Genomic DNA, 23,325 nt, shown 5'->3' with positions numbered 1-23,325 from the left:
TTTTCCTACGGTTCCGTGGATTCTCTTTCCATCATCGAGTAAAACTTACGCTTACAGTATATGCATATATATATATATAATATATATATAAATATATATATATATATATATATATATATATATAATTATAAATGCTTTTGGTACCTTTCCCTTCGGAATTTTGATACGCTACGAGCTACTGATATCTCCCATCCGTTTCGAGATTAACACCATAAGCCGTTGCTTAGGTACGATCGATCACGTTAATCGAAATACAAAATTCGATAGAGTTGACGCTAGAAATGAAAACCACTCGGATTACGATTAAAAGGAAAATCTCGATAGTTTAACACGACTTTGGAATATTCCTCGCGAAATTGATAGTTGTCGCGGCTTATGCTGTTACTCTCGAACGCCAGGGATTCACGATAGATGATACAGCATACATAGTAACAGTGTGTAGTTAACATTACGATTAAAATGTTCAGGAACAAATATATAAATGCAACACGTTAATATGGTGAAAGAAGGTGCGTATCGTGACCGAATAATGCTTGTACGTTGTCGTATGTACCTTGAACAACTAACTCGACGAATGCTTTCTTAACAAGCTTTGCAAACAGAAACGTAATGACTTTAAAATCCCAATGGTGTATTATCGACAGGAGAACGTCGGAAATGTTGGACCCGTTTAAAAAAAAAAAGGGAATTTTCCTTTCGTTTTTCCATCTCGCGAGTGAACATCGTCTCACGACGCAGCACCTTCGTGATTCTCATCAATCGTTCGCTACGATATCGTTAAATGTCATTCGATAGTGGACTAATTCGTGCTATGGCAATATATCGGAATATCGATAAGGAATAAGTAATAACAGTATCATAGAGTATATAAATGGCGTACAGCGTAATAAACTATTTATATTGTACAACGTAACGTGTGTATATGCTTCATACAAATAGGTACAAGTTCCCCTCCCCCCATTCTCTACCGCCTCTCTTCTTTCATTTTATTCGATCACGCAACGCGACGTGCTCGATGAGAAAGAAAAGAAAAGGGGACATCGCGGCTGGCTTTTCATCCCCTGACGTGTCTGTTTCGCGGATCCGTTGCTGCGACGTGTTTAGAAATCGTGCGATATTTCTCTCTCCCTTTCTGCAGTAGCATCGAACAAATTTTGCCACGACATTATCCACCGATTCTCAAACCTTTCACCGATATTCCGCGGACGCCCGAGAGACGTCCGAGACGCGCTGTGTTTTAGAGGTAAATCGTTCGGAAGCTTGGAAAATCGGATCGAGATAAATCTTTCGAATGGTTCACGAACGCGCGTCTCGGTTGAATGATACTTGTACCGGGTAAATATTCCAGCTTCAAATTCGCGTGTCTCATCGCATGATTCCAGAGTACGTTCGCGGATGTCCAGCGATTGGAACGCGAACGGAACGGAAAGGAAAAGGAAAAGAAAAGCAAGTGGTATCGACCGATGAACCGATCGAGACGCTTTCTCTCGTTCCCCGGAGGACAGCGATCATTCCTGTCCTGATATGGCTTCGACCGACTAGGATTCAGCGTCAGATCGTATATACATACATAAACGACAACGTTGACGACGTTGAAAGAAAATTGAAGGAAAAGAGGAAACAGCAACGAAAAATCATCTCGTATTTCGCCGTGCAACTCGTCCTCACGCTCTTCCGTCCCGCTGTTGCTTAATTATATATTAAAGGTATCTATGTATAGACGTTCTAAGGCTTTGGCAGTGAATTAACGTCACGTTTATGCGGCACACACGCTCGAGACAGACGAGTGTTCGAATCGAATCATCACGCGGCCCTCGTCGTTGTTTCCTTCGTTTATATATATATTCTCTTTTTCTTCCCTTTTCTACCCCCGATAGATTAAGAGCTAATTTCTCACACGCACGATCGTAATTGCTCTCCATCGCCGGGCTCACCGGAAGCAACCAAGTGTTCTTAGACGAGGCTCTTCATGATGCACCTGCGCCTCCTCTTCGAATTGCCCGGGTGAAGGCCTCAGGGGGGTAGCTGGCCGGCCTCGGTGCAGGATCGGCAGCAGAACTTCGCGTAGTACTTGTGCATGCAGTATTTCGCCATCACGATCAGATCGCACTTCGCGAAGAACGAATTGTCCACGCAATTCGGATGAATGAAGATTCCTGCAAAAATACGAATTTTCATTGGAAATAAATTTTATTGGTCTCTGCTCCGAGTTCATCGTTAACGAAGACGTCGTAATTCACTATTTATCATCGCGAAGGAAGCGTAGAAATTTACCTGCGACTTCTATGTTCACCACAGAGGAAGACATCGAGTAATCGTTCTTCGCTTCGCAGCGATATCTGCCAGAGTCTTCTCGATTCGCGCTGCCAATCACGAGTCTGTTCGCGTCTAAAAACAGATTCAAGAAATTAGCGGAATAATTCTTCGACTGTTGAGCAAAATAATTCGATAATTCGTTTCCACGAGGCAAACACGCTCACCGGTGATTTGTATTCGATTGCTCGGTTGAATCAAATCGTTTTCTTTGTACCAATATATTCGAGGAATCGGATAACCGTCTACGTGGCAAGGGATGGTAATATCGCTTCCCTCGGGGAACTGATTCTGTCCTATCGTTATGTTGGTTGTGACGGGCACTGTGAAATAGCCGATATTATAATAAAATATCTCCAAATAAATCCGAATAAAAATAAAGAAAAAAAAACAAAGAAGTATAAAAGCAAAACTGCATCGATAAATTGGAAATATGCTTATGAATGAAGGACTTCATTTTATGTGCGGGAGGTGGGGGCCGATGCGGAAAATGCGAAGTTCGCTATTTTGGGAAAGATCCGTGATGTTCTGCAGGCGCAAACGAACTGAACCGTTTTTCCTTCCCAATTCAACGACGAGGTAGTCCTCGACGTCGCGAAGGAGAGGAAAAACTCGAAAGACCTTCGCTTTCCGCATCTGCCGTATATCCCTACATGAACTTACCTCTTGATCGACTTTTGTTACTGGTTAATATTTAGCATGCAAGCGAAACGAAGAAGTCTAGCGTTGCATAGCAGCACACAAGTGAAAGCGTATCAGAACATTCGCAATCGTGAAAGCAAGAACGAAAAAAAGGAAAAAAATATTCAATTGCACCGTCACTTCGAGAAACAGACATTGATCCCATTGTCAACGTCCACGTTCCTGCAGTGCAATCGGGAAAAATCGAAAAAATCGAAAAATCCCCCGGCTCACCTCTAAACGATGCACCAAACTCCGCACTGGTGGTAAATCCAATGGGACTTGGACTAGTAACGTGAGATTGTCTAGTCACGTATCCAGGCCCGTAAGTGTGATAGTCAGGGGTACGCGTTGCGTTAGGTTTATGGGGGTACCGCGGTTTCTCCGGTTTCCTGGGCGCTTCGACCAGGAACTTCATGTATTCCTCGTACTCAGGCCTGATATTGTACACCGGGCCGACAGCCTGCAATGTCACCGACCAAGACGCGGCTTTGCCGATGGCGTTGAAGGCTTGACAGGTGTACTCGCCCAGAATCGGTAACGTGACGGTTCGTATCAGTAAGCTGTATTCGGAGTCCTGCTCGTAAATTTCCGAAGAGAGCGGCAACATGCGATCGCCTCGCCACCAGGTGACGAAAGGTCTGGGCCAACCCCATGCGTAGCAGTGCAGAGACACGGGAGAGTTCATGGAGACTATCACGCGAGTGTTAGGATCTCCCAAAATGGCTGCGGCTAGATCTTTCGGTTCTGTGTAGAGCGTGAGACAAAACAACATGCAGAAGAAAACGTGAAAACCGTCACCGAGTTACTTAGATAAATCTGACGAATATGTCTAACATATTAGATGATTAAACTAGGTTAGCTACTGAGAGATCGACTACAGTGTGCAATAAAACATGTCTAACAAAACCAAACACCTTACAATTGAATCAACAGGCTACTCTTTGTTAGAGTTTGACACATGGTACGTACCTGTGATCACCAATTCGTATTCCGCTCTTACCGGTGGTCCCAAACCATTGTCAGCGGTGCAGACGTAAGTCCCACCGTCGTATCGGTCTAGATTAATAATTTGAAGAGAACCGTCGATCAGGATGCGACGTCTGCTTTCCGAAGCTGCAATCTGAAAAGAGGGATCCTCGTTAAACCGTATTCTACCGTGGCAAGGATTTGTAATTCGAAATATTCGCGAAGGTTTAAGAATCTCACCAATGTCGTGCCCTTCCTCCACGTGATGGTTGGTGTCGGATTTCCCAGGGCTATGCACTGTAATGTTACGTAGCTACCCTCCTGAGCGCTGACCTTTGGCTCCTGTGGCTTCTCGATCGAAGCTGGTTCCATTCCAGCCGCTGGCGACGTAATCCATGGTCTCTGTGTAGTGGCCACTTCCACGGCTGTTGGTTCTAGACAGGAAGTGCCGCAGCCATTGTTGCAGCACTTCATTTCCCCGGAGCAATCCGCGTCTGTCGAGCATTCCTGCTCGCATCTCGTGCTGTTCGACACGTTTGGACAGCGGCCTGGTTTCGTCACTGCGAGAAGGAGCGACGTTGATAAAGGAGGAAGACACTCGTAATCGATTAGCTAGTTTGAATCTTCGTCTGTGGCTACCTGATCTGCAGATTCCCTTGTACTCCGTGCCATCCTTGGTAGCGACGAGGGTGATGGCGCACTTGGTGTCATCAGGGCAAACCTGAGTCCTGCATGGATCCACGCAACGGCATCGTTCGCAATCCTGAGAGTCCACGAACGCTTCCTTGCCGTAAGGACAACGAATAGTGCTGCATTCCTTGCGAGTTTCCACGCAAGGATCCTTCGCGTTCGTTCCTGAGCCCACGTCGATCTCGTTGGTAGCTGTTGAGAAATTCGTGGAAATTAAAACGAAGAAGAGTGTGTTCATGAGACAGAGAGACGAAAAATATCGAAACGTAATGTAATAAAAAGAATAAAAATTAACGAAAATCGGGATAGAAAGCAATATTACAGTTCTGCTTTTCAGCAGGGTCACGAAGCTTGGGAACGGTTAAAGCTGACGGGATAAATAATCGAAAAATAAGAAATACGAAGAATAGAGAAGCAGAATTTGTTTAGATAAACGGAAGAGGGATTTGAGACGATACAGATTTAAAACAACGACGGAAATATAATGTACAATAGTATGAAACGTAAAGGCGTTCGCCACGTTCGAAGCTGAAAATCGGAATAAGTGAAAGGGTACATATTCGGACGTTGCGGAACACGTTTTCTCGACTTACTGCTGAGACAAGTGTTAATGCAAGACTCGAAGGTCTTGAATCTGTTACGATTGCCACCGCATCCAGTGTAAACGAACGTACGACAGGTTTGCTCTTGCTCGTCGAAGTAGTACCTCTTGGACGAACCGGAAGTGCAAGATCCACTGTCGACCGGTTCTTTACAAACCGCTGAATCACCATCGTTCAAAACTCGTTATTGTTATCTCGAGCTAATTGTGCTCTTCCCGAAAAGAATTCCCGCGTACGAAACAACGTTCAGAGAAAATTGCGACGAATTCTTTTCGAGTTGTCTCCCGCATTTTTTTCCCGCGAATCTGATCAGATTGAAGCTAACGGATACGAAGCTACTTACACAAGCTCGAGAAGCTGGTGTCGTTTCCGGAGACGGGTTCTTCGTGATGAATGCAAATGGATTCGCACTCGACCATCGAGCTGAATCTATTCGCGTTGCCCTCGCATCCGCCGTACGAAAATTCGCGACAAATGCGAGTGACCGAGTCGTAATAGTACTTCCTGAAGTCACCTCTGCACTCGCCAGCGCTCACCGGTAGATTGCATATATCTGCGAAAGTAGATTGCGTTCCCTAAGATATTTTCCACAACCCAAAAGGATTTTCAAACGAAGAAATTAAAATAGAAAAACGCACCTTGTCCGTGGAACTTTCCGCAGAGACGTTCGCACTGTTCCTCCGTTTGGAATCTGTTTGCGTTTCCTTCGCAGCCGCCATAAATGAATGCTTGGCACATTTGATTGTCTGAATCGTAGTAGAAAGCGGTACGATCACCGTTGCAAGAGCCAGGATCAAACGACATGTAGCAAATAGGACTCTTCGAGACAGTCTCGAGAGGTGGCTCAGGTGTGACGGTGACATTTGGAGTTGTCTGGGTCGGTGGATGCTTCTGGCACTTCCTCTCGCAGGATTCTCTATCCTGGAAGCGATTCTTGTTACCTTGACAGCCGCTGTACTCGAACTCGGAGCAAGAATCCGTTCGATGATCGTAGAAGTATTGCTTGACGAAGCCGTTGCAGGGACCGACGACTTTCGGTAGACTGCAAGGATCTGAAGAAGAATAATCGAGTTACCCACGCTGCAAATGATGAAATTATAAAATCTTTCAACTAGTTACGAACCCTGCACGTCCTCGCATCGATATTCGCACTCCTCGCGACTGTTGAAGTTGTTCCCGTTGCTCTGACATCCGCCATACCTGAATTGTTTGCAGATACCTTCTCTGCTGTCGTAGAACCATTTAACTTGTTCCTCGGAGCATGGACCGTGCTCGTCCGGAAGGAAGCAGAAGTCTGTAAGGTTTCAGGTACCATTGAATCTCACGCGTTTTCCTCTTTCACGTATTAATCCTTTCACTGCTAAAGGCGTATATATACGCTTTCACAAGTCTATGAATATATACGAAACACGTGAATATACGTCCTCGCGTATCCATCAATATATACATAAAGCGTAAATTTACGCCCTCTGCATTTTTTAAACTATAATTTACAATTTAAGTTAAGTAAATTGAAGTAGCTTAAGATGTTACTTGAAATGAATAAAAAAATAGGTATTTTAATTTATATATAATTATTACTTCTTTAAATCCTGAGAACGGTATTTTAAATCTTCGGGCACTCTTATGGTTACAGAGATTGACATGTCACGATCGTCTATATTGATGAATTCCTTCGAGATCGCGCCGCAGTCAATGGATTAAACGGTAGTTCGAAAGACACCGCAGGTTTACCTGGTTTAAATTCGACCTCTCTCGATGGTGCAACGGTGGTGATGGTGGTCTGACATCTGGTAAAGCAGTCTTGTTCGGAGACGAAATTATTTTCGTTCCCGCCGCAACCACCGTAGTAGAACTGTCTACACTGTTGCTCGTACGAGTCGTAATACCATCGTTGGGTATAGTTGTGGCATTCTCCCATATGCGCGGGCAAGAGACAGGTGTCTTGCTCTGCGTTTAAGCAATGACAGCATAAGCACACGTCTCTTTTCATCGTTCGCGAGACAGAAAGTTCCGCGAATGGAATTGATTTCTTCTATCTTTTCTATACTTCTTATTCCACTTATTTCACATAATTCATTTCGAAATTCTCTTTCCTTCCAGACTCGAGGAACTTTGTGTCTCGCTTCTTCGACAAATAAAGCAACATAGGACATGTATAAACTGACTGCAAATTTACGTGATACACGTATAATAAGAATATGTTTCTCTTTAGGAGGAACGCGCGTTAGAGTAGAGTTCGTAGAGCAGATTTGCGTGCATACGGTACAATCGACATCGTAAACGATTATGCAGACATGAAACGACAAGGACAATTCAAATTTCCACAAAAAAAAGTGTTAATGATTCGTAAGCAACGATCGAGTTTTACCAAGCGGTTGAGAAACCGCGGGACGCGTTTCGTTTTTTTTTTTTTTTTTTTTGAGAAAGTGATTAGGCGAAATCTTACCGATCTTAGCAGGGCAATCAGACTCGCATGCATCCCTAGATTCAAAATTATTTTTATTCCCACCGCAACCAGTATAGTAGAATGGCATGCACCGGTTCTCCGACTGATCGAAGTACCATCGAGATTGCTTCTCGCTGCAGTTACCTTCCGCTCGAGGCAGCAAGCAACTATCTGTTAATCGCATTAATTATTACACCATGCAGTATTAGATTATCGGGTGATGCTAACCGTCTGCGGTTCACGAAACATTTCACTTCTTAATTATTTTCACCGGCGTCTAACTTGATTCATTTCAATATTCGTTTCGTTTATTCATAACAAGAGAAATCCTCGAGTAAACCGCAAACGGTTAATCCGTCATGGCTATTCTTAGAAGCGAATATTTCCCTAATTCCTGAAAACGAAAGCGTTATTTCTCGCAGACACCGATTTCATTTCTCCCTTCACCGAAGCAAATCGAAACGGTATCGAATGTTCGCGTCGAATTTCGAGACACTTGATTCTTTGCATCGATCAAATAAAAACAGGAAGACAGTGAAGATAAAAAATTATAAACGAAATTATTTGGTCGAATCAAGCTCGAATAAATTAATATTCTTTAAACTATGTTTCTCCTCGAAATTCCGTCGACATCGAGTATCGACGCGATCATTCGGCGAACACCGATGGAAGAAATCGCACTTGTGCATCGAGAGAGCTCGTTACAGCTCAGGCAAAGGCGATCGAACGATCGTTCTCGAGGCCAGAACCTCGACAAAGTCGAATCACCTGTTCGATCAGAGTGCGACAGCGTGTTATCGCGTGCAGCTCGAAGGGAAAGGGTGTTTTTTCTGTGCACAGCAGTGATAGGAGCGATCGATAACGATCAGTGGTTAAGACAGAAACAGATGATCCATTAGAGGCGCATCTCTCGTTAGACGTGCTTTGGACGAACAAGAACAACAGACGAACCAACAGCAATAACAACAACATCGAGGATTGTCTTTGGAAAGCGCAAACAGCTCGACCAACACCAAATAACGAGAAACCACTGCCTCTCTACGAATTGCTGTTATTTAAGAAGCAGGCAAGCTTGTTCCTCCGTCTCTTTTCCTCTCCGCGCTATATTCTCCTCGATCAACCTTTCTCTCTCTTCCTCCTGCTTTCTCGCACTTTTCCATCGCTTTCTTTTCGCATTTTCTGATACCTTTTACGGGGCAGCGCTGCTCACAGGCAGCACGAGAACGGAATCTATTGGCATTGCCTTTACAACCGCCGTAAACAAATTGGCTACACGTCTGACGCTTGGCGTCATAATACCAGCGCAACCCAGAGCCCGGACAAGGGCCCGGATCTTTCTCCAGGCGGCACACGTTTGTCAGTTTTACTGGAAATATGTATTTGCACAGATTACTATGAGGTCTCGACACTCGGCGATGATAAGGTGCCAATTGGTGCTTGGATGTGGCGTGTGGTGCCTGAATGTTTGCTGATATCGTGTTTGGTGTGGTTGAAAGTGAGAACTCGATTCGGTTTCGCGGTTGAACGTGATATTCGGACGAGTGACTAAGTCACTGAGCCAGGATTACCGAGCACAGGTCTGAATCGATTAACGAGAGTACTGATTCGTGTAGCGGGTGAAATTTTATGTCTGACTAATTTCCAAGCGATTTAGTTTCGCTCCCTATGCTTCCCGGTTTCTCTGCTATATTTTCGTTAGAAAAAAAAATCACCGCAATTCGTGGACCGATTCTACTGTTCGTCGAGTTTTAAGATGCTTCAACTCTCTCGATATCCTTCCGGATATACGATACCAATGAATCTCGCCGCCGTATTCACGTCGTTACACGTGTCTCCGTTTCCTTTCTTACTCGCAGGGAAAAAATCGTTCACGAAAATTCATCCAGAGAAATAAAAATAAAAAACGATGATAGTAAAACGAACGAAATTCGGGGACATTCGTGACACTTCGAAAACGTGTCTAGTAGAGGGGTGACTAATAAAAAAAAATATGGTTTCAGGCAGTAGAACGAGCGTGATACGTGCGGATGTAGAATCGAAGGAATCGCGCTGGATGAACGTACCTCTTCTTCCTGGTTGCAAGCATTGCTGGTGACAAGCGATTCTCGTCGCGAAGTTGTTGTCGTTTCCTTTGCACCCGCCGTATCGGAATTCCTCGCAAGCTTGCGATTCCGCGTTGTAGAACCATCTGGTGAAGTTGCCTCCGCATGGACCTGCCTCTTTCGGTTGCTCGCAAGGATCTTATGAAAAATAGAACACGCGGGTTAAACACCTTACGCGTTACCTCGCGATTTGATGCTTCGCGATTTCTCTAAAGAATTAAGTGAATTGGTAAACACGAATCACGGTTTAAGATCGACTTACCGAGATCGGCAGTGACGCAGAGTTCCTCGCACTCTTCCTTGGTCTTGAATTTGTTCGCGTTGCCAAGGCATCCGCCATAGATAAACTGACCGCATTGCTTCCTCTCAGTATCGTAATACCACGTGGGGAAATAGCCTTCGCAGGGTCCGGAAATCCTTGGCAGGAAGCAGATATCTGCAAAGCCGTCGGGAAAGTTAGTTTCTTAATCTCCGATCTCTTCGATCGACTTTTTTACAAAGAAACAACAAACGAAAAACGACGGAATTTGTGGCAAACTTTCAATCATTCCTTAACCCATTTACATCACAAATAAAAGTAAAAAATTCGTTCTTATCGCCAAAATTTTTTTTACTGTGTTTAAATTTTAATGAAAGTGTTACAAAATATGAAAAATAAAATCAATATTAGATAAATAAAGAATTTTTACTTCATTAACCCTTTGCACTCGACGATTTTTTCGCAATAGAAGAATAGGAATTTGAAGATTTTCTACCACAAAGCCGATGATATTTTTTAGAGAAGTAAATAAAAAATCGTGTGATGATTAACGCATTGAATTATTTAATTCCATTGCACCGCACACTATTACATTATCTTAAATTTAGTATATCAGTTAATATCGGTTTCCAAATTTTATTAAATGGTGACTGATGGTCACCTCTCGAGTGCAAAGGGTTAAAAATGCCGTTTGATAAGCGGTGGTTGTCATGGTTACGGTATGAGCGCCAAGACGGTCAGCCCACGTCAAGCGTCAAAACAGCACAGATAGCGGATAAGACAAGAGGGGAGAGAGAAAGGGAGAGAGAGAGAGAGAGCTGTCTATGAGCATAGAAGGGAAATAAAGTGCGTGAGGGACACCACCGCTGGACAGGCCTGGTATAAATAATATGCGCTTTGGTGATAAATGTCTAAGTAAAAATCTGGTGATAGTGGCCAGGCAAAATGCGCACATATATGCGCTTATGATGCAAATGGGTTAAACCGGTGAAATATTTCATAAAGAATTCTCGAAAAATATTGAAATTACGTTCAATCTACCTTTTCCTTTGGGCTGCACGCACACGTCTTTGCACTCTCCTTGTGTCTTGAATCGATTGTTGTTACCCTCGCAGCCTCCGTACCAGAATCGCGAGCAACCACCGTACTCCGTGTCGAAGTACCAGTTGACGGTGAAATCTCTGCAGGAGCCTCTGTCCCTCTTCAACGCGCAGGCCGAGCCAAGAGGAACTGGGACCGTCAGACAACCCTCGAAGTTCTCCCCTTGAGCTTCCTCTACCCCGTCGGGACAACATCCGTACTTGGAGGCGTCGCAAGTGCAGCCGGCGTAGTTTTCACCCTTTGCCGGCGTTTTTCCGTCGGAGCAGCACTTGAATTCGGTATTCTCGCAGCCGCAACCTGAGAATTCAGTCAAACCACGTCAGTTACTACGAATTCTTCTCCCTTCTTCATGCTCGATGCGAGTTTCTGCGATTATCTACCACGATGATCGCATTATCGAGGTTTTATACCGGAATCAAGGATATTCCACTTTCGTGAGATTACCTAATCCGCGAGGTCCCTTGGCGATAGTGACACCATCAGGGCAGCAACCGAACTGGTACGTGTAACAAGGACAACCATCGTAATTTGGCCCTGTGGCCGGGGTGAAGCGATTAGGGCAGCAGCCGTTAGGTGTGTACTTGCAACCGCAACCCTCGCTGTTTGGTCCGCGAGCTGCCGTGCTATTGTCAGGGCAACAGCCGAATCTCGTGTACTGGCATCCGCAGCCGTAAAAGTCTGGACCTCGAGCCGGGAGTATGTTGTCTGGGCAGCACTTGTACGGTGTTGATAGGCAACAACCCTCTCTATTTGGACCGTGAGCCGGGGTGACGCCATCCTCGCAGCAACCATAGGTGCTGTTCTCGCAGGCCATGTGGCAGCCGAGGTTGTTGGGTCCAAGGGCTGCGTGAGATTTCCAGTTATTCACTTTATTCACTGAGTTTTCTAGTTATTCGAGTACCAAGCGAAAGTGTCATAATTAACTGAGTTTGCGAAGTATTCGAGTACCAAGCAAAAGTGTCATAATTAACCGAGTTTTCGAGTTATTCTAGTACCAAGAAAAAGTGTCATAATTAACTGAGTGTTTGAGTTATTCGAGTACCTAGCAAAAGTGTCATAATTGAGTTTCCCAGTTATTCGGGTACCAAGCAAAAGTGTCATAATTGAGTTTCCCAGTTATTCGGGTACCAAGAAAAAGTGTCATAATTAACTGAATTTGCGAAGTATTCGAGTACCAAGCAAAAGTGTCATAATTAACTGAGTTTTGGAGTTATTCTAGTACCAAACGAAAGTGTCATAGTTAACTGAGTTTTCGAGTCATTCGACTACCTAGCAAAAGTGTCATAATCAACGAGACTTTCGAGGCAAGAAGACATCGGGGAAAATTAATCAGTAACCTTACCGCGATTTCTCGCGATATTCTAGGCGAAGGGTTGACTTTCTGACAAACCTGGGGAAGTGCTGCCTGGACAGCATCCGAAGTACGACACGGTGCAGTTCTGTTCGTTGATTACACCGCATCCCTCGAAGTTCGAACCAGTCGCAGTAGAAACTCCATCCGGGCAACATCCGTAGGTGGTGTTCGTACAATCTTCCTGTACGGTAGGTGTCTCGTATTTTTCTGTTACGTGACTGACAGGAGTTACCTCGCAGCCTGTAATCATTACACGGATCAAAACTCTTGATACTATCATAGTCATCGACGCGATTATAGTAGATTCTCGTAGTCAGCAAACATGTCGCTGTACCTTCTTCGTCTGGTCCAGTGGCAGGTTTCATTCCATCGGGACAGCAGCCAAATTTGGTAACATTACAGCATCCCAAATTATCCACTCCGCTGGCAGGAGTCTCGTTATCAGGGCAACAGCCAAATCTGAAATATTTGTCAAATATCGTGGTGAAATATTTATCGAATATTTAAATATTTAAAAAGCGAAATTCGTCGAAACTAACTCGGTCTCGTTACAGGGTTTCTTGCAGCCCTCATAGTCGTTGCCCTCTGAAACGGTGACTCCGTCGGGGCAACAACCGAACAGCGTTTCGTCGCAATTCGAATCGGGACAGCCCTGGTTGTCTGGGCCAGTCGCTGGGGACACTCCGTCGGCACAGCAACCGTATCTGGTATCGTTACAAGTCTGCGGAACGGGACAGCCTTGGCTGAAGGGTCCTTGTGCCATGGTGATTCCATCGTAACAACAACCATAAATCGAGGTCTTACAGGTCTTCTTCCTCAGAACTTTGCAAACGCGAGATTTCCGCGATGCGGTGCTCTCGTCTGGACTGACAGTCGTCCAGAATTCGGATACTGAAAAATTAGGTATAATCGTGATCCGTTGGTAAAACAGGCGAGGAGGTAACAATTGATTGAAGTGTCAGGACACACGGCAGATGCGGAAAGCAAAGGTTTTTCGGGTTTTTCCTCTCCTTCGCGACGTCGAGGACTTCAGGTCAATGGGGACCTGGTTTATGTCTTTACAACCAGGGCCCCATGACTCGCGGACCACCTCGACGTCGAATTGGGAAAGAAAAGCGCGACAGTTCGTTTGCGTCTGCAGAACATCATGGATCTTTCCCAAAATAGTGAACTTCGCACTTTCCGCATCGGCACCCACCTTCCGCATATAAAATAAACACCTTCAGAAGTAACTTACTGTGAGTTTTCTCGGTCATTTCAGTCTCCTCTTCGTCGGTTGACGGTGTTAATCCAGAAACTGTAGTCTCTGTCACTTCGGTCACAGATGTTTCGCTGCTCTCTGTTGTTGCACCTGATTCTGTAGTTTCTCCTGACTCAGTTGTGGCGCCAGATTCAGTGGTCTCCCCGGAAACTGTTGTTTCCTCGGTCGTTGTTTCGCCGGATTCCGTGGTCATACCAGATTCGGTAGTCATTCCAGACTCGGTAGTCATACCAGATTCGGTAGACATACCAGACTCGGTAGACATACCAGACTCGGTAGTCATTCCAGATTCGGTAGACATGCCAGATTCGGTAGTCATACCAGACTCGGTGGTCATGCCAGACTCGGTGGTCATGCCAGACTCGGTAGTCATGCCAGACTCGGTACTCATCCCAGATTCGGTGGTCATGCCAGACTCGGTACTCATCCCAGACTCGGTGCTCATCCCAGACCCGGTGGTCATACCTGATTCGGTAGTTTCCGTGAGACCAGATTCGGTAGTCTCGGTAGTTGCTCCAGACTCTGTCGATTCGGTCATTTCTGTCGCTACTGACTCAGTCGTAGCTCCAGATTCCGTTGTAACTTCAGTCTCTGTCGCTCCAGATTCTGTCGTCGCTCCAGATTCTGTTGTTTCAGTGACTTCCGTTGCTCCGGACTCTGTCGTAGCTTCAAGTTCCGTCGTGGCACCAGACTCTGTCGTAGCTCCGGATTCTGTCGTAGCTCCGGATTCTGTCGTAGCTCCGGATTCTGTCGTAGCTCCGGATTCTGTCGTGGCTCCGGACTCGGTTGTGCCTTCAGATTCTGTCGTAGCTCCGGATTCCGTGGTTTCCTCTGTAGCTCCTGATTCCGTGGACATCGTTGATTCCGTAGGCCCTGACTCGGTGGTCTCCTCAGTGGCACCTGATTCTGTGATCCCCAAGACCGATGTCGATTCGTCCGATTCCTCCTGAGGTTCGCCTTTTACATCCCCCACGACAGTTTCCGCTGTTGCACCCGATTCGGTAGCCTCTGTCGGCCCAGTAGCTTCTGTCTCCGTAGATTCCGTCACTGACGAAACGTCGGTACTTTCCGAAGCTCCGGCCTCGGAAGTCTCATCGCTCGATCCGGTCGTCGTTTCTTCGGTTGCCCCGGATTCCGTCGTCTCTGAAACATTCGCAACGGAAATAGTCATACAACGTGGGAAAATTATCCGCGAAATAATTTTAGAATCGGAATCTCGTCGATTTACCGCCAGACGCCGTCGTTTCCTGCGTCACCGATTCCAAGGTTGACTCGTCGGTAGAGTCCGAGGTGGATCCCTCGACTGTCTCCTCGGTAACGTCAGATTCCGTGATCTCGGACACCGTCGTCGACAGGTCGTCGACGTCCATGTTATCGACACTCCCGCTGCCCTCGAACGTCTTCAATCCCGTATTGAATTCCGTGTATATGAACGAATCGGTGAATTCTGTTTCGCTAACTTCGCCGCTTCCGGTTTCTATTGGAGTTATATCGCCTCTGGTGTACGCGGCGTCTCCTAACATTTCGCTGGTATCATCAGCGCTTGGCGAACTGAGAGGCGTTGCCTCCGTGAGATCCGACATCGTGTCGGATTTATCCTATTGAACGAAATTCTATCAATTCGAGTTGGAGGATTAAAAACGGAAATTTCTAGACTATTCCGAGGGTTTTCGGTAAGAATTTAAAGGAATTCTGGCTATAAGGAAGTTTTACTAACGCTAGAGAGACTGGAAGAGACAGTCACGAAGTCTTCGTCCTCAAATACTTCGCATTTTTCGTCCTCGCTGGTGAGATCGTCGATTTTGTTCGACTCCACTGGAATTACCTCGTCTGAAAACAACATGCGAATCAAAATCGAGTACAGAGTATATTTTCACCGATAAATATCGCGACTCGTTCACATGCAAAGAACGAACGGAAGCTGAACGGGTGAAAGACCCAAAGTCTTTGTAACATTTGCTTCGTTCGTCGAAGTAATCCGCTTCGAGAATGATTTCTCGTCCTTAATCCTTTCTCACTTCGCGTGATAAGTGACGAAGAGATAGGAGAAAATTGAATTTAATCGAAAGCGAACTTCCTTGGACTTGAAACGTACCCTCCTCGCACGGTTGGTTGTTGCACGATTCCATGGCGAATATGATCTGCTTGGGGTCGCAGTTGCTCGATATCTTGTTGTCCTTCATGCAAATCACCTTGCGGCTCATCGTGCCACCGCCACACGGTTTCGAGCACTGGAACACGATAAGGTGATTAATGGAAGAAATTTGAGGCGGACGCTTCTTGTTAGGCTCGCTACAAAGCCGTCGAAGATATTGGATTTCTTCGGCGGCCAAGGGAACACGACGCGGTGTATTTCTCGCGAATACCTCACGCAGCAACGGCAGATTTTCTCAGAAAATCGATCGCCTCAAGTCGAGCCGAGGATTTCGATTGTTCGACGCGGGAACGAAGGAGGAAAAGCCTGCGAAGCGAGGCTTTACGAAACAGCTAGGAAGGGAAACCTTTGAAAATTTGAAATAAAATACTACTCTCTCGTCGACGACAGCTTGTTACCTTCGTTCGCAGGTGAAATCGTCCTCGATCATTGGAAATCGTTCGCTTACCTTGCTCCATGGCCCGGCGAACCACTCGCCTTTGCACTCCTCCTCAGCGACGCAGACCTTCGTGTCGTTCATCTTCTTTTCCAGGTCGCAGTTCTCATCCGACACTTTCTTCATCGCTTCACCGTCCAAAGAGACGCAGAACACCTTGCGGTTCTGCACACCTGACCCACAGTCTGCCGAACACTGAGGGCCCAATGTAATCGTTAAGTCGATCGTGGCTTGGATTACAAACGGGATCTTCTCGCACAAGTGTCGCGTAACTTTACGAATTAACGTTATTGAGGTTTAGCGTTAAGTCTTGCGATAATATCTCGCGATAAAACGATTCAAATTTTGTCCCCGTTTCTTCGAATAAATCGACGAGTTTGGGGTCGCGACTCTGCGACTTCTCGCGTGCGTAGGAATTTATAATCTCGTTAAATTCGGGACAGTGGAGAATGGCGTGTGACGCGTGTTAAAATTACATCGGCAAAATGTCACAACTGTCGACAAGGTTCCGAGAAGATATGTAATTAACTTACGTCGCTCCACAGAGAAGCGAACCACAAGAACTCGCACTCCTTCTTGCTCTTGCAGTCCTGCGTCAATTCCGGCTTCTTCGTCGCGTCGCATTTCTCGTCCGGATAAACGGTCCCATCTTGAGTGGCGCAGCGAGTGGTCCTGGTCTCTTGAGTCAGCCCGCATTTCTCGTCGCACTGGGGAAAAGTGAGCAGAGTCAAGCAGTAATCTCGGAAGAATCATCCGGGAAGAAATGGGACACTTTTCATTTAAGTACGTGCTGCTCTTGTGATATTGCTTGCCGAAATATTTCTATCAGAAGCTTCTACTTTCCGCGGCGGGAATATTCGAAATGGGATAGGCACGTGTGCTTTTGGTGGTATCGCGTGAAAAATTGCGAGCTTACACCACTCCAATCCGACGTGACCAGTCGAGGCCCGCGCAAGGTCTCAATTCGCAAGGTTTCTCACGCTCGGGAACCTCTCCGTGGCAAGCCTTGTCCTCCAGCACTTCGATCTTCCCGTTTGTCTTCTTGTAACACGTCACTCTTCTCACCTGCTTCCCTGGACCGCACAAACGGTCGCACTGTCAAACAATAAACCAGACATCTCCGTAAAATTTCAGCCAATAGTTATATACTTTGATCGAAGGTGAAATCTATTCAAATTATTTCCTCCTTCGAGAATTAATATTAGCAATTAATAACAGGTTTAGATAATTTTCCAAACTTCATTCGCGCAATTCTATGTTAAATTATCGCGTTGGCAATTATGAGAATTTTCAATACGAGAAAATCGTTGTTTCAGGGGAAGGAATTCGTACCGGTTTCCAGGGTCCTACGTGGAATTGCGGGCACACCAATTTCGTGTTACACTCCTGGCTGGTGGGCCCTTTTGGTCCCACCTTCTGCAGACACAGACTGTCGTCCACCACCGTAGGGATTCCGCCGGAGACGACCTGCTCGCATTTGATCTCTCTGGTCTGCTCGCCTCCTTTGCCGCAGTCCTTGCTACAGGGGCCCCACTCGCCCTCCACCCACACAGGTGGACACGGGTCCTCGTTACAAGCTTGTGTGTCAGCTGGTTCCAACTCCGGGTCGCAAAGGCTCTCATCCACCGGTTGGCTGTCCCTTCTCCGAACGCAGGCCACGCGTCTCGATTGATAACCTTTGCGAAAGCATTTCCTCGCGTTTAAAAACTTTTCATTACATTCTGAACAATTCTAACTTTGGCCAAGATTTTCGTCAATTCTATAATTCTTCGCGGTACCCGAAGATTACGATTAAAATCGCGTACACCTTCACCGATGAATCACGGTACGAGTATAAAAGAAAAAGAAATTTTAAATGGTGAAACGCGAGTTCGAGCGAATAAATTCTATTTCAGAAGCGAAAAGGAGAATCTGCTTTCGAATGCGAGGAACACGGACAACTTTCACCCTTAACAGCCGTTTCCACCTGTCCGACGATTCAACGCGCGATAGACACGGAATGATCTGTTTCACGGAGGCTAAATGGAAAGCATATTAATTAATAAACGTTCATCAAACCCTAGCATCCGTCCGCTCGTAAATTGCTCTATGAAATTTAGAACCGATGGAACCGTTCAGCGTACTGGTTTGGCCAGGCTATCCGATTATCGATCACGTTCGCCGTGTACTTAGGTATTAATTTTCGAAATATTACCTCTGCCGCAAGTCGCACTGCAGCTGGAAAATTCATCGGCTATCCACGTGTAGCTATCCGCGCCGGTTTGCTTGGAGTATTTCTTCGGTATGCTGTATTCGTAGTGCACCCCGACGTTATGCTCTTGGTAGAGAAGCTGTCGAACATCGCGTTACGAGAATTATCCTTCCACTCGATTATTCTTAGAAACTATTAAGCTTCTCTGTAAACTCTCCCTGCTTGACTGACATTCCGCGTGAACTTTCTCTTAAACGAATTTGAAGTTGCGAAAAAATGGCAGAGAAATCGTATAAGCGAGAGACAAATTATTTTTTACCGGTAATCGACGTTAGATTTCTCCTGTTATTTTTTCGCTTTTCAGGACCGCTTTTTCCGTTTGCCGGATAATTTTACTAGGATAATTTGTCTCTGTCGTTACGTCTGTTTAATTAAATCTCGCACTCTTGGCGAAACGAGTTAATTTCGCGAAGAGAAGCCGGAATCAAGGAGTATTCTGCCATTTAGTCGTTCCACTTGTTTTACTTGCCTCAGCGAAAGGAAGCGAATCTTTTCGACTATATGACAGTATAATTCGCTATTTAAGAGCGATGCAGCCACTTACCACCACGTAAATTGGTTCACTCGTCGGCCCAAGGTGGTAATGGTATCGGGTGCCGCGAAACCTTGCGGATCTCTCGAATAATGGAATATGGTCCCGGCGAATTTCAGGCTCCGCGGAAAATCTATCCTCCAGTTTCCATTTAGATAATAGTGTCCCGAAGTGTTTCTAATAGCTGCCGGTACGAAACGCGTTAAAACGTCAACAACCAACGGTGCTTTATCAACTCTTAATTTTCTCCGTTAAAACGAAAATCGTGTGACTTTTAGCTCCACTCACCTAAGTAATTGTTCGACGCCTCGATCTCCTTTATCACCACGTTCGTCGCTCCCTTCGGTATCAATATGATATCGACGTATCCTGTGGAAAATTCGACGAAAAAATATAATTCCCACGTTATTTGCTATCATCGACTTTTACAAACTTTGCTATCCGCGAGTATCCTAACTTTATTCCTTAAAAATATCTGACTCATTGACAATCGAGCGTTTATAGCAAATTTACAGTAATCGATCAACAGTTAATCAATCGATTCGCGTTCTAAATAAATCCTATCCGCTGTTTATCTCTCGATACATCCCTCTCCTCGGCACTTCCGTTCGCGAGGGGTTAAAAAACGAAATATCGGCGAAGAATGTTGAGCAAACTCTCGGCTGACTGGTCTCTCGGCCGATTGCCGCAGCTTCTCGTTCGTCTCTCGGTCGCAGCCTTGATCGGGCGGCAACCGACGAAGGAAGAAAAGGAAGAAAGCGAAGACGAGGAGATTCCTCGGCTTACCCCGTTGAAGATCGTCGGTGTCGAACAAACTGGAAACGGTGTTGCAGTTGGAGCCATCGCCGCCGCATTCCCGGCACGCATCCTCCTTCACGTCGCTTCCAAGCATCATGTCGCATCCGACGTGCTGGCAATCAAAGAGAAATTACACGCTGACGCGTCGATCGGTATCGCGTCGACTCGCTGTAACAGGATCGCGGGCTTTCCCGTCCCCCGATTGTCCTCGCGACAAAACGAGAGAGGGGCCCGGACGGAAACGAATTCGCGTTGGTCCCGTCGCGGTGAATCGAGGATCGTTAACTCACCATGCATTTCCCTCCGACACAGACGTCGTGCTTCTCGGCCTCGCATGGCGTCCCGTCGATCACCATCTGCCTGTGCTTGTAGAAGAAACGCTCGCCGCGCGGCATGCAATTCAAATCGCACTTGTTCGGCCCGCCGGTGTACGGGATCCAACTGCGAACGATTTTGCGCGATTAGTCTCGCCGTTGGCCGTTTTATGGCGCGAAGATCCGGCGTTCGCCATCGATCTTCTCGATAACTGGCTGCTCTCCTGTTTCAAACCAGCTGCGGAGCTTTTTAAGGATCCACCTGACGCGATTTCACGCCGCGTTTTCTTTTCTTTTCTCCACGTTCCGTGCCTCTTACCGCGATTATTTGCATTGCGTAAGAGGAGAGCGGTGACGTTACTCCGATCGGCTTTTTACCACGTATCGTCGTTCGTGGTATAGCAATTGTTTCTCGTTTTTTTCTTCAGTTAAGATAAGCAATCGGAAAAATTTTTATTCGTGAAACGATTCAGTAAACGGATCGACGAAATTTCGGGAACCTTGGGGAATTACGCGGTCACTTTTTATAGTCTCCCGAGTAAACGCAATAACATGACGTCACCGATTCGTTCGTTACTTGGTGTTTAGAGAAACGAGTCACCTTCGATTTTTTTTCATCGAATCACGTACACTTTTATTGCGATTGCCTTCGGATGGACCAATCTAAAATTAACGCAGGACAACGCGCGTTTATGAGAAAAAACAGCTCCAGAACGAACGCGTCAACGTGAACGAAATTCGCGAAATTTATGATCGATATAAGCGATTCGTATAAGCACGTTTAGAGCCGAAAAATCCCACGATCTCTCGTTCTGTCCAGCTAACGTTCAGCTAAATATCGGCGGGATATTTCCGCCCCGCAGAAAAAAGTGCTCTTCGCGAAACAATTCGCGTTTCATCGTCTGCGCCTCGGTGACGTGAAATTCGAACGCGAATTCGAACGAGCATGGATTTCAACTTCGAACGACCATTAGATCTCGCCGGAGATCGGCGAAAAGGCCGCGGACCCTCCCCTGTCGAATATGACATCGACGATAAATCACATTCGCCGCGTATCCAGCAACTCCATCGGGATTCCAAAACGATTTGCAGCGATGCGCTGACAGTACGCGTCACTGGGACCGTTCCCGATACTCACTCGTAGTAAATTCCGTCGAACGGTATGCTGTTGAATTCGGCGCACTGCTCCGCTCTGAAGTCCTTCGCCTCGCCTGGGCATTCCTGGACAAAGAAACAGGGGACAGCGTGAATAAATCGCGCGGAATTAATTTCCAGCCGTGAGAATTTTTCTTTCCTCCGTTTCCCTGCGAAATTCTACGCGAAATTACGAATCGGGAATGCGAGAAAAATTCTCGCTCCTACTTATAAACTAGTATAACTAACATACTAGATATCGGGATGATAAGAGTGTCATCTATTTTCAAAATGGCAATTCCACGAACCTGTAACCCCGTGCGTTATCGACAATGGTCTAAATATCGAATAAAATCCAAGGAAGTTGAATTAGCGATAGATAATGAACCGAGTCGAAGTTCCAAGTTAATAAACGATTCTTTCCATTTCGCTTAGAAAGATTCGTTTAAATACCTAAGCTTCCGATAAAGCGAATTCGGTAAGAATAGCACCAACGAAAAATTTAATACACCGGATTTTATTAATTTTTCTGTCAGTTGTTATTTCAAGAATTTGATAAACGAATTACCGCGAATTCTGATTTACGACGAAATCGGGAATTCGATAGAATTGGTTAAACGTGCGGGGTTGGGGACGTGGATGGCCGCGAGGAACGAGCCCCACCTAGGAACTGGAACATGGGGGTTGTTTTACTGGGTCGCGAGGGAGCTCGAGGGAAAGAACCTCGACGCGAAAAGCTCGCTCGGAAAGCTTGCGGTTGCGGTCACGAGTGTGGCGCGTTCGCGTGCTTTTCCTTTCCTTCCCTTCCTCGCCTGCCAAACTGCAGTTCACCCCACGCGTCCCTGCGAGACGTCGAAATAAATATTGTAACCGACCAGGGGCAGACCCTATCTCCTTCATGAAGAAATACGCGTGTACGGGGGGCAAGGACGAAGATTGGAAAATGTGTCTGGTCACGGTATGCGATGGGGACGAGGGTGCGACTGGAGCTGAAGCATCACACCCAGCAGAGTTCCAGACGCGTGGATCCGGAAGATTGTATTTGCAGACGACGCTGGGTTCAACGTAGGGAGTATCGAGCGAGTCAAAACGTCTGCTTTCGGGTATTCTATCGCGACACCACTGAAAACCTTATATATAACATGGACTGACTGAGTCACCATCCACTCGAGTATAAAACAGAAAAGACCGAATATGGTTTAACGCTAGAACTACCGATCTATAATGAATAAAAATAATCATTATGATACGAGGAAAATGAATAACTACGAACAATTGTGTTTCGATCTGAATCAAAGTAGGCAGAAATTTTTATACGTCAAACGCAGTTTGTACGTCTCAGAGATTACAAAAATAAAATATCCGAAAAGAGTCATTTTGATCCCTTTGGTAGTTCTAGTGTTAGATCTTGGCTCAACTTCCAACGAATTTAATCGGCTAACGCGTGTATCCTTTCAATTATCCTAGCTAGAGAAAATAAATCTCGCGAGTAATTAGTAAAGAACCCCCGACACCGGCTCCATAAACTGGAAACACCCATACGGGGCTCCCCTTCGACGAATCCGTCAATCAAACGAGCAAACAACATTTCGATCACCCCTGATGACATCACCCGGTCCCGAGACAACCCCTATTTTCTACGGTGACCAGTCGGGAAAATTCGGCGGTTCGAGAGGACGGATTCGTGGCGAGCGAACCGGAGGGGAAGTTGGGACGTTCAGGTAATGTCGATAAATCGAGCGAGGATAAAAAAAGGAGGAAAAGAGATCCCGGCGGGACTGGTACAGCACACGCACGGGGATACGGGAGGATTTATGACGGAAGATTTCTCGCGGAGACACAGGGCCGTGCGAGGTGGGGCCATTCGGGGAAACGGGCCGCCACGGTGACCGGCGAAGAGGAGGAATCTCGATCGCGGGGCCCG

The 23,325-nt window shown here is 46.1% G+C and overlaps 1 protein-coding gene across 1 annotated transcript; it reads right to left on the bottom strand.

Moving 5' to 3' along the window:
• Positions 1–1,953: 1,953 nt before the first annotated feature.
• Positions 1,954–21,488, bottom strand: LOC143220756 (papilin-like). The gene is given in 38 exon segments (XM_076446348.1): positions 1,954–2,156; positions 2,275–2,388; positions 2,481–2,636; positions 3,229–3,741; positions 3,967–4,117; positions 4,204–4,523; positions 4,603–4,845; positions 5,247–5,414; positions 5,599–5,808; positions 5,894–6,307; positions 6,379–6,549; positions 6,990–7,205; positions 7,705–7,875; positions 8,891–9,070; positions 9,768–9,944; positions 10,069–10,242; positions 11,107–11,463; positions 11,611–12,009; positions 12,557–12,760; positions 12,855–12,979; positions 13,060–13,411; positions 13,758–14,167; positions 14,303–14,924; positions 15,010–15,379; positions 15,499–15,611; positions 15,877–16,012; positions 16,385–16,567; positions 16,906–17,079; positions 17,289–17,308; positions 17,311–17,467; positions 17,705–18,048; positions 18,567–18,702; positions 19,168–19,202; positions 19,205–19,339; positions 19,444–19,524; positions 19,942–20,065; positions 20,244–20,394; positions 21,406–21,488. Coding segments are annotated over 37 exon segments (8,163 nt in total). The 5' UTR covers positions 20,349–20,394; positions 21,406–21,488.
• Positions 21,489–23,325: the final 1,837 nt, after the last annotated feature.

Source organism: Lasioglossum baleicum, unplaced genomic scaffold, assembly GCF_051020765.1.
Source record: "Lasioglossum baleicum unplaced genomic scaffold, iyLasBale1 scaffold1532, whole genome shotgun sequence".
NCBI lineage: Eukaryota > Metazoa > Arthropoda > Insecta > Hymenoptera > Halictidae > Lasioglossum > Lasioglossum baleicum.
The sequence above is the reverse complement of the archived record's forward strand: the minus strand, read 5'-3'. Positions and strand labels throughout refer to the sequence as shown.